The sequence below is a fragment of the Clavelina lepadiformis genome, chromosome 2 (genome assembly GCF_947623445.1).
Source record: "Clavelina lepadiformis chromosome 2, kaClaLepa1.1, whole genome shotgun sequence".
Taxonomy (NCBI): domain Eukaryota; kingdom Metazoa; phylum Chordata; class Ascidiacea; order Aplousobranchia; family Clavelinidae; genus Clavelina; species Clavelina lepadiformis.
Window position 1 is genome coordinate 13,860,427 of NC_135241.1, and position 18,854 is coordinate 13,879,280.

The window sequence follows — 18,854 nt, forward strand, 5'->3', positions numbered from 1 at the left end:
CTCTAACCCAGTGGTTCCCAAACTTTATCTACTCGCGTACCTTTTTTCGGTTCATGCAGCGTTCTCATATCACCTACATTGTAGGTGGTCCAACAAAACTCCAGAATAAACAATGATAGACAAAATGTTTAATGAATACCATTACCAACCTCAAAAAAAATTCTTGAAGAACACAACCTTGAAGAAAAAGGCACAATAATATTCAGAGCATTGATACCTAATTGTGGATAAAACCACTGCATTTCCTGTGAGAGAAACAGTTATAGATTTACCCCCCAGGGTCAAATTTACCCTAGGTTAAGAAATGCTGCAATAAACAATGCAGATTAAATGGCAAATACTGTACATACCTATTTCTACGAGGGTTAGTTAAAAAGTAATGAGCCCATATCTCGTCTAGCTTTATTTATTGTAGTGTAAAAACACAATATACATATAGATGTAGAGTTCAGAAATTGGGATTTCAAAACTACTTTTTAATGCAATCTCTCTTTCTCAACCCCGACTGTCCATCGATGAATTAGGGCATTTATGCCAGCCTCGTAAACTTCAGCAGGCTGCGCTTTCAACCGTTTTTTTACAACTTGCTTGACTTCTTTATCATCAGAAAACAAAACTTAAAAAAAAAACCTTTTAAAACTTTTTTTAAAGGTCCAAAAAGATGATAGTCCGATGGCAACAGATCGGGTGAGTATGGGGGTTGGTTGATAGTTATCCAGCCAAAAGAACTGATGACTTCAAGAGTTTTGAAGCTGGTGTGAGACCTGGCATTGTGGTGTTGCAGCAAGGCTTTAGAAATGTCCAGATTAGACCGAACCGTAAGCCTCTGAGTTAATGGTGGTCCCCTTAGGCATAAAGTCCACCAGTATTACTCCATCAACGTCCCAAAAAACAGTCACCATGACTTTGCCAACTGAATGCTAAATTTTGAACTTCTTTGCTCTTGGGGAGGAAGAGTGACGCCTATCCATGGATGCTCGTTTTGACTCAGGTTCATAGTGATGAACCCATGTCTAATTCCCAGTCACTGTACGCTTGAGGAAAGTTTCATCACCTCCGTGACACTCAAGAAGATCCAAACAAGTTTTAAATGGTCCTCTTTGTACGCTATAAGTTGTCTTCTTCTAAGTTGTCTTATAAGTTGTCTTGGAACCCACCTGGCACAAACTTTCGCAAACCTAGCTCTTCAACAAAGTTTGCAACACTTCCATGGCTTATTCCTAGAAATTCAGCGATGTCATCAATGGTGACTCTACGGTCTTTTCTGATCAGTGCCTTGACCCTATCACTGTTCCCAGGTTTCCCGTTTGCCTATGTTGACTGTGCAATTGAAGTAAGAGTTACTTAAATAAAAATAAAAACAGCAAAACAACCATTAATGTCAATTAAATGCAGCGTATTAAAAAAGTTGGTGCAGGTTATACAACCGCATACACTAATGTCCGACAGATTCCTATCTACACTGTATAAAACAAGCTTGAATTTCAAGACTTTGGCTGAGCTCCAAGACAAAAGTAATAACAGGAGTATAATCTTCAATCACCTACCTCATTACTACAATAAAAAAATCTAATATTGCAATCAGTTTGTAAGCAACACCAAATGCACTTCAAAGACATAAACTAATTTTTCTTAGTAAAACTATATTTCTTGTTCTAGTGTTCCATTCATTTCCAGCAGTAAGTTCAACAACATGGCAAGCAACTACATTTGATAAGAAGTTGAATATAAATAATAACATGATGGAATAAAAAAAATTGGCGGAAAAGTCTCTGTCCGGAGTCTTCTGGTGTCCATGATGTCACCACTACCCCCTACTCCCCAATGATGGTGACCCCAATAACATGAATGATGACCCAAATAAGATTGAAACACAACCTTTGATTAGAATCAGCTTAGCCGCAGATGTGGACCACGGACAGCTTGATAATAGATATATAACTATATGTCATCCGAAGCTGAAAACCATTGTGGGAAAACCTATATTCTTTACATGAAAAAGAAGAAATCAACATCTATGGTTGTATTGTTTACGCTTTACTGTTTACGGAAGTTGCGCGAAACCTACCTGCTCTTTTGAAGAAACAAAAAACTTTCAGTGACTCGAGAGCCCTATAGTGTTTAGTTTGACGATTTTAGCATTAACTATGCAAGTTATGTCTGCTTTACGCGCTACTTCATATAGGCAAAACGGAACAGTTTGTCTTATGAAAATCTTTAAGTAAAACTCAAATACAAAGACACTGAAGGTTTCGAATAAAAACTTTAATATTCTTAAGATGGAAACGTTAGCATGTTTGCATAATATACTATACACTACAAATTACCTCCACAAGTTTGGTGAGATTTTCAAAATATTCCTCTTCATCAATAGTGACTTTATTGTTTTTAAAAATAATTCTATAGTGTTCAATTTCTCCAGAAAACGAGACACACATTGTATAATCTCCTGGGTAATTGGTGGACTCCCGCACAAGAAATAAGCCATCTTTTCTAGGAGACAGTAATTCTTCTGCTTTTTGTCGTGTTATCTTTCCATGAAACCACCTGATTAACAGATATAAGCTTGATGCCATTAAAATCTTATGCTTTTCTTTTCTTCACAGACATGCTTCACTCTTTTTTTAATTTTTAAATGGATAAATGCTTTCGCATATCAATTAATAAAAAAAACTAAAATACGGCACAACCTTCCTGCTCCAAGTTTAATGAAGCATGTCACAATATAAAAATCACAAAATGCTACAAATAAATGTTATTTAATGTGAAAAAAAGTATAATTTAATTCACCTTTAACAAATTTGTGATTAAATATTTAAAGGATCTGCAAGAGTATTGGTACTCTGTGCTGTCTCCAGTCGCCTCCAAAAAAGGCTAGAGAACACATTGGTGGGTTTCTGAATACAAAATGCTTGTGGAGGGAATGTCACTAACATTTCAAACAAGCCTTTAGCTTAAGATTGGGCGCATTCCTTGTCAACCCATGTGGCAAACAAGGCAGAATAACGGAGAATTTATGTGTTCTCAAAGTATTTATTCTTGGATCATTTTTAGTCTTAATCTTTTAGTTTCGACTAGTATTGGTATGGGCATCCCTTTTAAAACAAAGTTCTCTACAGCATAGCTTGAAAGGTCACCGAGGTACTCAAGCTACTCTGTCACAACGAGTTAAACTTTCATAATTGAAACTAATGTCATTTGTAACGTCAAACCAGTTTAGTGCAAGCTCTTAACGCTACAATGCAGTTGATTTTCATCAAAGTTCAATGCTTCAAGTGCTTAGAGACTCTTGGTGGTGTGCCTAAACACAGCTTGCATATCTTCAATAATAAGTGAGTTAGAGAAACATAAAATGGTTAACTGGCCAGCATACCATATGTCAGCAAATATCACGAAGGTAGTTAAATTTAACCTATCAATTTTGCTTAATGAAACAATAAGCTTTTATGCACATTTTTGTGTAATATAATACAATATGGCAGTGTGGAAACCTGCGTTATGCCAATCCTGTTATGTCAGTTGAACAGTTTTCGTTAATTTTAGGATTACCAGTAAATGCTAATTCATATATTTTTCTGTTGATCATGTCTTGTGAAACTCTTGCATTTAAAATTGATCCACCTGGTTTACATTTTCATTACGTTTTCAGTATCAATTGTTTAATACATTTTTGTTAATTTTAGGCCATTTATAGAGTTTGTGCTAGTTCTATTTCGGGAGGGGCATGACTAATCTGTGTGTCAAGTGCTCACCGAGAGGTATATGCACCAACTATTGGAGTCAGATTATGTAGATTCTTGGAGATAGTAAAGAATTCTCTCTAGCTCCTGACTTTAAGTAACAGTTGTAATACTTGTTAACACGTTGACTGCAAACGCCTAATTTGCTAATCTGGTCCCAGGAGCCACACAATATTTGCCATAATCATGTGTTTTAAATTTTCAATGACTTTATATTTTATGGTTGTTTCTGTTGCCAGGGGTCTTGCCTGTTACACCATGTACGGCTTCAGTGCATGCGAAAACACGAGCACAAACAACATTTCACCACCTGTGCCCTTACATTTGTGCAAAACTTAGCGTAATTTGGTGAAAAAATGATCTATTCACCTTTTCTCAACCTTTAAAATATAAAAATTACCATTATAAAAAAAAACATTGCAGTGAAGAATTGTGAGTGATATAAGAAACATCCAATGAATATAATTTTTAAGATAAAGATAACCATTATGGTCTGTTTTCCAATAAAAATTGTTTGAGAAAAAGTACATTTTATAAATTTCTTCAAATTAATTCAAAATTTACAGAATGCATAGAATACTTTCTGCAGAATGCAATATAAAAGACAAGCACCGCACATTAGCCTCAGTAAATAAAGAGTTTAGTATGAAAAAACAGGTGTTTCTGCTTTGAGAATGTTGGTCTTCAAAGAGCTGGCTAATAATAGCTTAATAAACGCATGTTCATTAAATAACTACTATTTAACAAAGGTTACATTTAATGTTCATTGCTTTCTCAATAGAAAAAAGCTACTTATTCATCTGAGATATAATTTCCATTTCCTTTAACAGCATTCTACACAAATCATTATTCTATGCATAAATAGCGCATTTATTTACATAGGAAATAACTGCTAGTGATAAGTCTGGAAATAGGCCTGACTTTAACAACTTCAAAATAAAAATAAATGCACACCATAAATGCTTTACTATTGCACTTGTGCATAGCACAGGCAGCGACGTTGTGCCAAATTATGCAACTGTTGTAATTAAGTTGGTAGGGCACGTCATATGATGTTCAAAGCAGGATGTGATTATTTTGATGAGCTTTGGTCGATTAATACATGCACCAATTAAATTGTTTGCTTAACCCAGGGTTGCAATTTATGCAAAATTTTACAACATCAGCAGGGCTTTAATAATATAAACCACAGCCTTTTAACTGTCATTTTAGATGAGTAGTCATCAAATGCACATAGCTTGGTATAAGTGCGTTCCTGTCTTTTAGGAGCAATCATCAGAGCGATGCACTTTTTTCATATTAAGAGTGTAAATATTAGCGCAACCTTTTAAAGGTTTATCTGCTTCTTTTTTCACAAACAACGCAGTGAACATATAAAATGGATACAAATTGTTGGATTAAAAAATGCTTTAAGTTTTTGGGCTGCCAAAATGCAACACTAAGCCTGACAGAACCATGTGATCTGGCGGTTTGAGGACAACACTTTATTTTCTAAGCTGATAATAATGGTCAACGAGACTGGTGACCGATGAGAAGATAGAGAAACTCAAACAGTACAAGAGCCCAGATTTCATCATAGTGTCATAATTTCCTTCATGTTGCCGTTATTTTTATAATTTAACCGATTTATGCTTTGAAAGCGAAAAATACTAAACTATTAAATATTGGCATCTACAATTCTTGAAAGTTCTTTATACTTGTCTAGTTCTTGTCTATTAATCCTTTGCGGCAGGTGTGACCAAAACAAAATTCTTCAATATTGCATTCCATGAAATTTCCTAACATTTTTAACAAATAATGACAGGCAATTATTATTAGGTTACAATTAAACACACGTTTTATGAAGCAAGTTTGCAACAAGCAAATTTTATTGGTTTTAGAAAATGCCAGACCGAAAATATTTTTACTTGCTAAAAAGAGTGAGGAAGTGAGCGGCGAAACAAGCGTACTATAATTTTTACAGAACACCAAAACCATGAGCGACCTTGTTTTCATTGACAAGTAAGAGCAAGAGCGATGCTCTTTTTAAGAGCGATTTCCCAGGTCTAAAAATGTGAACCTTTTTTTAGTAAGAGGGCAATTTGTCATTGCCCATATGATTTATAAAAGCTAAAAAAGTATTCGTTCATTTAGCTTTACAATCGGACTATGCCTAAAAATAAAGGTTGGTTAATCAACAGGGAATTTCTTATTAGGTAAAGTTCAACTCAACGAAGTGTTAAAATCAAATCAAAATAGAGGTACGTAAAGTGTCCAGACCAACATTTGATGCAAAATAAATGTACATTAGTAAAAAAGAAATGATAAATAAAAATTAGCATAGACTAATTCATACAATTCTCAAAATGTTGCCCCAACAACCGAAAGCAAGGAAAGTACCAGAAACGTTTTGAGGATCTTTTTACGTGTGCTATTAAATGACTTTAATACTAAGTTAAATATATAATATAAAATGTTGTCTTTATTATCAATCATTATCATATCTTAGCTTAAAGAACAAAAAACATTATGATATATAACACTTAAATACATGGTAGGGAATGAAGACAGGACAAAAATGTACTTACCCGGGCCCAGCGGGGCCAGGTAATAGCTAATTAGATTTGCACGAATTCGAGTACTTGCGTTGATGTCACACGATGCTTTAGCATGCATACGCATGGAGGTTTAACAAATGATGCGTGATAGAACGTGTCATATGAACACTGAAGGCAGTTATTGTGAAGCAACATTAAGCAATACCTGCCTTCAACTATACAAAGGACTGAAACTTTGCCTATTCAAAATGCAAATTGCTTAATTTTTTGCAAGAACTCCATACCTTCACAACGATTTTCCTAGAATTTATAATGCGATATGTTAGAGAGGCGCAACACCTTGCTTAACACTTTCGCTTTAATACTTCGTTAGTTTATGTTAAAAACCCGTATTACGCAATTCAAGCAACAATCAAGCAACATAATCAACTTAAACAAAGCACAGTAGAGCAGAAAGCAAATGCGTAAAATACAACCAAACCGGTGAAAACTTATCAGACATTGTCATTACTATAAATTTCTATGTTTAGCTCTAACAAGCAACAGTGTAATACGTGTAACTAACATTGCTGACTGAAACCAAAACTAGTGGGCTATTCACCAAAAAACTTAATTTGTTACTTTATTGCGGCAAGGATACAATAATAGGCTGTTTCCCTGCCATTATATCTAACATGTAAACAATCAGGTTTCGGTATGAACGCCGGAATGCACATGCGTGAAGATATCGCCTCAGCCTACTTATTCATATTTTCGTTTGAGCGAGCAACGCATCCAGCATAGGCGTCAGTGACCAAAAAAATTCAAGCAATGCATCTGAAAATTTTCCAGACAGTCTGAGGATAAAGATTATGACACGGTACCAGTGCGTGACTTCCAGACAAAATTCCAGACAGTGCAAGGTTTTTCCAGGCATTGCACTGCCTGAACTATAGGCAGGGTTGCCATCGGTCTGGACTCAAAAATAAGGACGCATGTGAAAATAAGGACATTTCTTAGAAAAAAGGTCAAAAATATTTTCTAAGACACAGACCTTCAAAATAAGGACAAATCTTAGAAATAAGGACGGTATGGCAACCCTGACTATAGGCAAGTGATAGAATGTACATATAATACTTACGGCATTGCATGAAGTTTCACCTCTTTGTGTTGAGTGGCCTAAAAATATATTTTTAATAGTCCACAAAGCACTTAAGCACAAATATAAATGATTCAGTCAACTCTGTATAATTCTGCTACTGTTTAATTTGGACTAGAGTCCCAAAAGTAAACATTACACATAGTAATTCTCTCATTAATTTGGACACACCACCGCTTATATGGAACTAGATTACAGCACATTACAGCATTACCACAAACAGCACGTTGTATGTTTATCCACTGTGTTCCAAAGTGTCTTTTTTACCTCCCATTGATTAAAGTAATATCGTTACACTAAAGCGCCAATCTGTTATAACAGGCCACGAAATGTCAATCAATCATCAATGTACCTATACGTAAGGCGAAATAGCCACTTTCAACAATTCAACGCCCTACCATAAACATGACGTTAGCGTGTTTATTTCCAATGCTTATTATTGTTGTTAAGCGCTGTCAGGAGGTAAGCTATATCATTACATAGTTGAAGTTGCCTATACATCGCATATTCACAACAACCTTGTCCTGGCCTATAAGTCGCATATTAAGTCAGACTGGGAATTGTGACGTCATAAGATCGTATGATTTGAAATTTGCGATATCACAACAGTTATTGCTTGCTGGTTGTGTTTGGCCAGCCAGAGTAAGGCTCCTATAAGTTTACCTTGCCTGTTGCCGCAGTTTTAAAAACAGAAAACGATTTCACGGTTGGAAAGAGATATTGTCTCGCTGTGTTAGAAGTGTTTTAATTGTCGAAATCGACCCAACATACATCGAATAATAGCAAAAAGTTCAACAAATTTCAGGCAGGTTCTCTCGCTAGATCCGCAAGCGTAAGCAAGCTTTTTTGTCTCGTTTTCTCTCCAAAGCGGTCGAAGAGCAGGGCCCCGGGGCCAGTTTTTTGCCCCTGCTTTGAACTCTGGGTGGTTAATTGAAAGGCGTTATAAATCTTTCCGGTTATCGGTTGCACCTTCCGTGAAAATTTGGCGTCTCTAGAACCCGTTGTTAAAAAAGCCGGTTTATGACACACGCTGAATAAGAAAATCCCAGAGCTTTTTACATAAATAGATAGTGATAAGATAGTGATAAGATTTGAGTGATTGTGGTGAAAAAATAAAACGATTATGCCACTGAACAGGATCAGGTGAGATTAATGCCTTGCTTAAGAGCATTACATTGCCCTAACCACACAGCTACCAAGTCGAGAAAAAAGTCTGGTGACCGGAAACTACACTATAAACCTTTTTTGGATCTCTATTCGATATAAAAACTTAACTTACCTTCATGGAAGAAGATGCGATTGACCTGAAAAAACGAAACAAAACACGTTGAAGAAGCAATCACATTATTTGCTAACAAAAAATTAATTTGCATCATGTATCAAAATATGAAAGCTCCATCTTTTCAGACAAAAAATAACTGATAAACAACACTGGCTTATACAAGGACATATTAGTAAACCTTAATCTTTTCATGAAGTTGAGGCGGTCAAGGCCACACTAAGTAGCCATCCCAAATTCATGAAAAAGAATCTTATTCATCTTTTAGGAACATTTTACTTTAATTTACTTTAAGTTTTTGTTTATCCTGGCAACCTTGTGAAGTACATTTCGATTAGCACTGGCTGCAGTGAGGATGAAAATGCTCTTTATATTTACTTATATTCAGTTTACAACGTACATTTGAAATAGAAGCTTTTCTGGCAGCCTGATTTTGAGTGCTTACTGGGAAGAACAGTCAGCCTTTTGGGAAGTCAGAACTTTCACATAATAAATTTTCATTTCATGTTGTGCGCAATAAAGTTTTCTATAGATTATGGATGCATTGACTGGGAATCTCATTGACTCATCGACTTTAGATTATATGAATGATCTAAATATGCAATGCTTACACTTGTGGGCAATTAAAGGAGCTCACATAGCTTATGTAGTTTAGGCTTCTTGAAAAATTCAAAAACTGACTGAATATTCAAAATAAATATTCTGAAATAAATCAAAGTATGTGGCACTAAGTCTGTGTCATATGAAAGTGTATGATCCTAACTACTAGACACAAGAATGCCTCAGCAAAAATATGCAAACCAAGTTATGCTTGCCAAACCAACCATTTACAGAACCAGGTGGTACAATTATATCCCTAGCCTGGCCTGGTAACGACTAGGTATCCCTTTAGCTGAACTGACATGCTTGATGAAAAATCACTAACTGTTCTGGGAGCTCCTAGAACTGCTGCCCCACGATCCTCCTGAGAGGAAGTGGGTTTCGAACATAGAGAAAAAGAGGTAACCAGTTCTGTTTTAGGTCAAGGCAGAACATCGCGTTATTACTTTTAAGAGTCTACAGTAACCTATACCACTGAATGAATTAATTTTCATAACAAGACAATACATGAAAACAAACTAATTCGTATAACCTTGTGCTAAATCTTTCCATGTTTTACTTGTAAGCCTTACATGGTCTCGGTCAATCAGAGCCAGAAAGTTACAGAGTTTGCCATAACGTAACTAACACACTTGAAAATATATATTAGTGACTGACAATTTAATTAGTCAATATGAATTCTTAATTCGTCTTTGATATTTCAAGACATAAATTTTAACTCGTTTTTATGTTATTACCATTGGAACTTTTTTGTTTTGAACTTTATAAAACTACCCAATAGACCAGACACATATAGCTGAAGAGAAAACAGAGATAAGCAAGTTCACAAAAGAAAAATAATGGAGTACGGCATATTGAACGGTGCATTAAGGATTTAATTCTGTGGATAAAGCATTGTTTGGCGGCCCCGGATGAAAGTAAACAGCATTTTTTTAAATGAGTATAAGTTTATATGCATTAACCCAAGAGAGAATTACTGCCTCCAAAATCAATCAATCATTTTATTTTAACACGCACCAATGAACAGGAAAAAGTGACAAAGTCGAAAAGGCTTAAAATGTGGTCAAGAGAAAAAATGTTAATATTTGCTGGTAACAACTAGCAAGGCCATTAAACCTATAATTAGTTAAATCTATAAAACATAAGTTAAAAAAGCGAAAATTAGGCAGACGAACAGGTGGTTAAAGAGATTTTCAGTTCAAAAGTTTTTTTTATTGTGAGAATAATCAAAATCGTTTTCGCAGCTTATTTATTTTTCACAAAAACTTTGGGCAGAATGTTCTTCCTGGAAACAGTTCCAGTCATACAATCTTAGTTATCAATCTGTAGGGAAGCACCCATTGAATAACTGTATTAATTCCAAAGCAGTGTTGGGTCTATTACTGTCATCGCGTACAAACACATTAAGAAAAAACGAAAAAAAGAGTTTCCATTTATTTCAGGTGTCCAAAAGCTGGTTTCAGTTACAGTGTACAACTGCATAATTTATACTTGATCTGGAAAACCATGTCATCAGGTTTGTCAGTTCACAGGTGTATTCAGGTTTTTTGCTTTTAGGAAAGCTAAAAGCCTGACGTCCTAGGTGTTTTCAAAGTTCAGCATCTATGCCAACACAAATAACATAATATAATATTTTACCTTTTAATTATATAATTTGCAGGAACCATTCCTTGCTCTCCTTTAGAATTTTCAGCTTTATACCAATTGTGATCACGGGTTGACTGCAAAATGAAATTAATAACAAAACATGCTGCATAACTTAATTATCTGGATGAGTGCATGAGGCGTAATTACAGATAACAACATTTACCTTACCAAATACCTAAATATGAGACTTTATAATCGAAGAAATAAATTTGTATTCAAGTTGGTACAAAATTAGAGTTACTGAAATTACTTCTGTGCTAGCTTTATTACCATGAATAAAATTAAATATAGATTTGATAAATGAAACCATTGGCATAAACGAAGTGCAAGACAGATGTTTCAGAAACAGTCGGGCAATAAACTTTATTAAGCATTTGGGTGGCAACAAGAGAAGACTAATGTTTGATTACAAGCACTGACAATACAACACAAATAGTAATCAATTCACATAGTTGACTCGATCGAAGCAAACCTTACTAGTTAAACAGTAAAGTTCCAGGGCCCACCAATATGATCTCTAAAACGACTTAAGAGATTGATGGTATCGGTTGAAAAACTTCATCGTCAGACTGAGAAAAGTCCTTGCACGACCTGAAACTGGCGATAAGATCCCATTGCTTGAGCCCTGGTTACCGAGTTGACCTATGTATGGTATGACCTAATTGACTGTCTTTAAAAGTTGCGATCTCTTAGAATTTCTCCAAGGTTTCCGAAGCCAAACCTTACAAAAACCTTAACTAACCATGTGTCAGTCAAAATATCTGAATAAAAAATAATTTATTGTGAAGTTGTATTAACTTATCGATAATTTTGACACCTGATTCTGATACAATTCCTATTTATGATGAATGTATGGAAGCTATGATGTCATTTATAACAAATCCACGCTTAAGTCATGTCTTATGCAATGCGCAGTAAAGTGTGTACCAATGCAAATTTCCAGAATGCAGACTGAACACAAGAACCAAAACAATGATTGTCATAGTCTAACTAATTAATGAAAATCAGGGTGTATGGGCACACTGCAATCGCACAGCATAGAAGCTAAACTTATTTAAAGGTTTGCAGATATTTCTTTGCAAGTTAGAAAAACACTATTGGCAAATTTTACCCTTTGATTTTGTTGATTCCCATTGTTCGTGGCATTGGTACCTTAACAGTTCTGGGTCTGTCGCACAATACCTGGCAAAACCATACCTGACAACTATGTGTAGCACCACTTGGTATTGAACACGAACTGCATTAGAGAGTTGCATCAGAGCCCAGAGCTCCTACCACTCGGCTACCCAGTCGACAACGATAAACAAATCAAATCACGCCAACTTACAGTTGGAAATTGTTTCAGGTGAAAGGATGCACTTCGACGTTATCAAGTTTTCCGTACAGTGAATGCGCTTATCGCAAGTAAACACAATTGCAGGGAAACCAATGCTCCGGATTTTACCACCACGTGCAACGTGAGTAAATATGTGAAATCACTTGTTTTTAAGTTTTGTAACTATGGCAATCATAAACTTTAAGGTACACAGTATATTGCAAGTATAAGTTGCATCACCAATTTGTAGTTCTGTTTTTTTTATGAAATAATCTGCTAAATCATTGCTGCCACTGGCTGTTTGATGTCACAATTGGTTTTCGTTTTTTAATAAAGTGAACGCCACACTCAATACTCTTAACCAACATTTTTCCAATCTTAGCAGCATGCAGATTCTACCTGGATCACTTTAACAGCTTCTCCCTTCTTGAACGTTAAATCTCCTTTGTTTTCTGTCATAAAATCAAATGCTCCTTCGCAAAGTGTGCCTGGAGGATATTGCTACAACACAAAACATAGTTCAAATTTTTCAACAGCCTATGTAGTTAATTAGTTCTTCTAATTGGACATAGTTAATTAGGGATGTCCTTCCTCAAATATGTTGGTATTTCAAATTACTATTCTAAACTAATTTATTTTAAACGTTGAATACTAAAGTCACTTTTTAAAGTATGCTTGACTGTCAAGCAATTGGATCCTAAATAAATCCAATGCTTTCAAAATCAACACAAGACGTCACTACTTATGATTGTCCCAAAGTAAATTTGACGTTAGATCCACTTCAATGAAGCTGTAAAATGAAAATTTGAAAAGTGCATATCGAGGAAATAAACAATCAACAAATTGAGCTGGATAGCCTCATTTATGTAGACTGTTTAAAATAGCGTTTAGCAAAATGTGGGTGGTGGCCCAAGTTTGGATCTTTAAGCAAATTATAATGAACAACTTTAGTAGCGTCTTTGAATTGCATCGATACCGGGTCTCTTCTTGATGTTTTTTGCCATTTCAATTTCTGTGGTTTACAGCCGTATAAGACAGCAATTCTTATGTCACATTGAGAATCATCAACAGTTTATTCAAGAGAGCGAACATACAAAGAAGTTCCAAGCTTTATTATATCAATATCGATGTAATGAGACGACAATTTCCATAAACCTTAGAAGCTGAATTGAACTACCACTATAGTACTTTTGTTACAGTTAACTATTGCAGTCTTGTTGTTGCATTTTTTGTCAATTTTTAAATTTATCAAACAAATTTTAGTTTTATCTTTGAGCAACAAATCGACAGGTTCAACGAAAGTCTGGAAAATAAAATAGACTTTGGTGGGTTGGTAAAGTTCAAGAACCACTGCTTTAAATGTAAGGGTGAGGCCGTCGCTTAAACAACCATCTTCAATAATGTTACTTCAGACCAGTATTCTTATTAAGCATAAACACTGCTTGCTTAAACAATTTTTTGAAGAATTTCGCAATGACCAAAGATGGGCAAGTTTAATTAAGAGTTTGAATTTTTGAAGTTTGTACTGTTAATGTGTCCAGAAACAGTGCTTAGTTTTACATAGGTGAACTGATTTATAGCAACAAGAGAACACACCAGGCTGTGTTTAAACCCCACAACACAGTGTTAACAACAAATTGCAAAAAATTGACTTACATTTGATATTTTCTAATTCATCAAAGTAATGGACAGACAAAACAAGTCACAAACAAAAAAGTAGTGAAGAGAGTAAAATTGATCACATAAGCTTAAAATCAAACTTAGTTGGCCAATGTTTCATGGCTACAATAAGAATTAGTTTCTATAGAAACTATCTCTGTATCTCACGAATTTTTAATGCAATAATAAAGAGTAGTTCTAAAACTGGGGCGGGCAACATACGGCCCGCAGGCTGTGTCCGGCCCGCAGACAGTTTCCGGTCTTACATGATAATGTGGCCTGCGGCCACAGTCTGCCGCAATCCCTCACTACTTGCTTACTACGTCAAATATAGTGATTGTTAGTTATTCTTTAAGAAGTGTAACAATCTGAATGGTGATGTCACATAAAGATAAAATAGGAATTGATGATACATAATAATTAATGGCTGAGCAGGCATGTGTTATGCGAGTTGTGAGTGGAATTATGGCAAAGCTGTGGGACAGGTTGAGCGGTATTTATAGAAAGCCTTGGTTAAACGAATAAGATTGTGTGAGTGTATCTTAAACTGTTGTTGAGCGGCATGTGTTAGGAGAGAAAGCCTACAGGACCTATTGTCGACCAGGACCTTAATGTATCGATTAAGGAATCCGGCCCGTCAAGTACTTCGTTTTCTCATATCAGGCCCGCCGACCGAAGAAGTTGCCCGCCCCTGTTCTAAAAGGGAACTTTCTAATATATTTTATTCATGCTATATGTTTGTGCAAGGGAGGGCAAAGTAAATATTCATACACTGATGTTCAAAAACGATTGTTTCTAATAAACAGTAAGCTGAACTACTCTAAGGAGGTGTCAAACACCTAAAACTAAGATCTCTATGATTTTGGTGTACTCTTAAATAGGTCTTTAAAAAACTTGTTTAGATCAATCAGAAGGCTGCATGGTTGGTGTTGTTTGCTAGCCTGGGAATTACCCTAGCAGTTGGCGTGTCTCAATTCCCCAGGTCGCGTGCACAATTAGGCTAAAAATTGGCATTAAAGTAGCTAAAATTGGGTTTTTGAGGCCAAAAATTCTAGTGTCGATTTTGCATCTCTGTTAAAAAAATTTGAATCATGCTTTTTTGATGGCATTTTATGGTATGGTAGTCCAAAGCATACTAAATTAACATGAAAAATTTCAGAGAGCACCATGCAGGATTTTTCGAGTAATAAGTCTTTTAGTAAATTCACTGTATAAGAAAACAAGCAAAGATTTTATGGCATTTTTTGGTCTTTGACACCTCCTTAACACCTTCTACACATGCTCATGACACTGATACGTCCTTTAAATGTATATATCCAGATCTAAAACAAATCAGTTAGCAGATTCGTGAGTTATGTCTGCGGTTATTACTACTCTTAACACTTAAAATACATAGTAAATTTTTCGTAAACATACAACAAATCTCGAATATGAGGACAAAAAATTACCAAGCAATGTTACAACACCAATTCTTTACATTCATTAGAATATATGACATTTACATGAAAATTTGGTGCAAACCCTGCAATTATAAGGTATCGCAATAATCATTCACCCAATTCCATATCTTATCTTTAAACAAATGTTGAGTTAGGTAACGTTTTTATTTAAAAATACTGTGCAAAGTACAAAATATTCGCGGGGGTCATCTCTGAAGAAGTCAGTGCCTATGTTAACATGTAACATTTCAGTCCTGGAGTAAAGCGGTATTATTGCCAGTTTCTTAGATTAATTAATTATTATCAGCTGTTTTGTACTTGTAATCATTAACATGAAGGACACATATCATAATCATTCTCCACCAATTTATTTTAAATACTTACAGTGTTTTGCAAACTTTATAATTAAATTTACTCTGATGAAGTTTATCTGCAGGGGTAATCAAATCATAGGTAAAAATTTAATTTCGTTTTTTTATAAAGGCAGAGCATTTTTTATGATGGTTACTATGCCTGGTGGCAAACATAATGCATGAAAGATCATCTCATTCTACAAATAAACAATGGAAGTAAACAAGTTAGTGAGGCAGTTTAATAGAGAACAAAAAATACAAGCTAACAATAGAATAGTTTTTCCATTGGGATATATGTAATCTACATTTAAAATTATTGCCATTGGCGTTGAAGAAATAATTTCCTCTTTCAGCAAAATTTTCCAGTAAGTGATATAGCTGAATATCCAAACAAAAAAATTAAAATAAGCTTACAGAAGAAAACACTTCATGATTTTCATAAGATGTTGCATGAGGTCTTGCTTCACTGATGTCTATTAGTTTTCCTGTAGGCTAAACAAACAAAAAGTAATGAAATAAATTTCTAATTACACACACTGTACTGTTAATCCAATTTAAATATTATCTGTCAGTCAAGCACTATTCCACATGTTATTAGCTGTGCTGGTAAAAGCCAAGTGTCCAGTGAAAGAGCACCTCCCAACCGTGACGCGACACCTGATCGAAAGACACTTTATCGAACGACACTTAATCGAACGACAGTTTATCGAAAGACACTTAATCGAACGACAGCTGATCGAAACGACACCTGATTGAAACGACAGTTGATCGAACGACACTTTATCGAACCGACAGTTGATCAAACGACACTTTATCGAACCGACAGCTGATCAAAGCGACAGTTGATCGAATCGACTGTTGCTTCTCCCGCACACAGTCATAGCAAAACGTGGCGTACCGTTGCATTGTTTGCTGTAGAAAATTAAAATTTGGTGACTTTTCATAAAAAATGTTCAGCTATCTGTCCATGTTTGTTTGATAAAGTTGGATTTTGTAATTTTTGAGATATTGTGATATTTATATAATTTTGCTCTCTCTCCGCATTGAAGCGTATTACTCATTTACGGTACTACGACACCTTATCGAAAGACAATTTATCGAAAGACACTTTATCGAACGACACCTGATCGAAACGACAGCTGATCGAAAGACACTTTATCGAACGACAGTTAATCGAGCCGACAGTTGATCGAACGACACTTTATCGAAACGACAGCTGATCGAACGACACTTTATCGAACCGACAGTTAATCAAAACGACAGTTGATCGAACGACACTTTATCGAACCGACAGTTCAAGCAAGATTTTTGCGTGTTTCTCAAACATTGAAACAATGAGCCATTGTGATGTGCGGTCTTTGTAATGGTGTGCATTAATGAATTGTGATGTATATATCATAAAGTTGACGATTTATATTTTATATCTATATTTTATATTTGTATCATAAAGTGTACGATTTCGCATGGCGGCCGGCCCGCCCACATATTAATAAGATATCACAAGAATACGCACGAGAATTACTAAGTACGAGATTGTCTGTACAGTAGACAAGACTATAGTCATTATAGATACAAAGAGTAAGGAATTGAAGGCAAAATTTTATAGCAAGGGGCATGTCGCTGCCTGACTTTTACACAAAGTAGCTTCTTGAAAGTAGTCTTTATCCCAGCTTGACCGACAGCGCAAAATAAATGGCTTCGATGCTTGGTAGCACGTACACATGTGAACAAATATTTTCAACAATGAAATTCACGAAAAGCAAGCTAAGATCACGCTCAGCTAATACACCGAGGGGAGAAGCCTTCGTTATCGAGGAAGACGATGAGAACGAATTCTATATGTTTGCATCTCAAAAGAATCTGGATATACTGAACAACTGCGCTAATTGGTTTTGTGACGGTACATTTGATGTTGCCCCACTTGGATACCAGCTGTACACGATACACGCGCTGGTCGATGAAAATCGCACGGTGCCACTCGTATACACCATTACCGAGAACAAATCTGAAGCTGTGTACAATCGCATCTTTTGTTTATTGGAACAACAGCGACCAGGAATAGCCCCAGAAACCGTAACAATAGACTTTGAAATGGCAGCATATAATGCTCTTTCTTCCAGCTTCCCTCGGGCAGAAATTCTCGGCTGCCTTTTCCATTTTGGCCAATGGCCAATTCCGCTTCCTTCCAAGAACGAATAATAGCATTGAAGGATGGCACAATGCGTTCAGCAAGCGTGTCTCATTATCCCATCCGACGCTTCGAAGACTCGTCAAAAAAATTAAGCGGGAACAAGGTTCCAACGAAATGTTAATTGAGCAATTGAGTGCTGGAATCGATGGCCCACCTCGGAAGAAGCGCTACGACGCTGTCAACCAACGGCTGAAGAGCATAGTTGAAAATTATGACTCAACAAATATGGACATAAAAAGTTATCTTCGAGCAATTGCACACAACTTGTAATTAAATGAATGCGATTGAAATGTGCACTTCGTCAGTTGTCGTGCTTTTAACAGTGCATGTTGTCAGTTCTTTTAATAAATTGTCGTTCTTTTAACAGTGCATATCGTCAGTTGTTTCAATAAATTGTGGATCTTTTAACCCTATCCTAACCAGGCTCGCGAGTTTACTAAAAAAACTAGGTGTGGCCAACCCCGCACACACATTTGCAATCGTTAATTACTAGAAACCTATGCGTCGTAGACGATGAGATTATTACAGGTTAGTAGAAACATCATCTGGCTTCCTGTATACATCATAATTGTAAAACTAAAGAAAGTGAATTTAGTGTAAATTAGGTATTTCTAAAAGTGACACATTTCTATAAATTCTTCTTGTTACGCCGCGCCCCCGCTGTGAAAAGAGAACGAAAAAGAATAGTTAGTCAAGTTATTGGTGCGTAAATGAGTAATACGTTTCAATGCGGAGAGAGAGCAAAATTATATAAATATCACAATATCTCAAAAATTACAAAATCCAACTTTATCAAACAAACATGGACAGATAGCTGAACATCACAATGACCCATTGTTTCAATGTTTGAGAAACACGCAAAAATCTTGCTTGAACTGTCGGTTCGATAAAGTGTCGTTCGATCAACTGTCGTTTTGATTAACTGTCGGTTCGATAAAGTGTCGTTTGATCAACTT

General features: G+C 35.7%; 1 protein-coding gene across 2 annotated transcripts in view; it reads right to left on the bottom strand.

The window, feature by feature from the left end:
* Positions 1-18,854, bottom strand: part of LOC143445914 (tyrosine-protein kinase CSK-like) — a 47,989-nt gene that overhangs the window by 12,604 nt on the left and 16,531 nt on the right. For both annotated transcript variants that reach the window (XM_076945311.1, XM_076945312.1), the window contains 6 exons: positions 16,122-16,199; positions 12,656-12,757; positions 10,933-11,015; positions 8,695-8,719; positions 7,398-7,435; positions 2,328-2,547 (listed from right to left, as the gene is read on the bottom strand). In XM_076945311.1, coding sequence (XP_076801426.1) covers positions 2,328-2,547; positions 7,398-7,435; positions 8,695-8,719; positions 10,933-11,015; positions 12,656-12,757; positions 16,122-16,199 — 546 coding nt within the window. The remainder of the gene's footprint in view (positions 1-2,327; positions 2,548-7,397; positions 7,436-8,694; positions 8,720-10,932; positions 11,016-12,655; positions 12,758-16,121; positions 16,200-18,854) is intronic.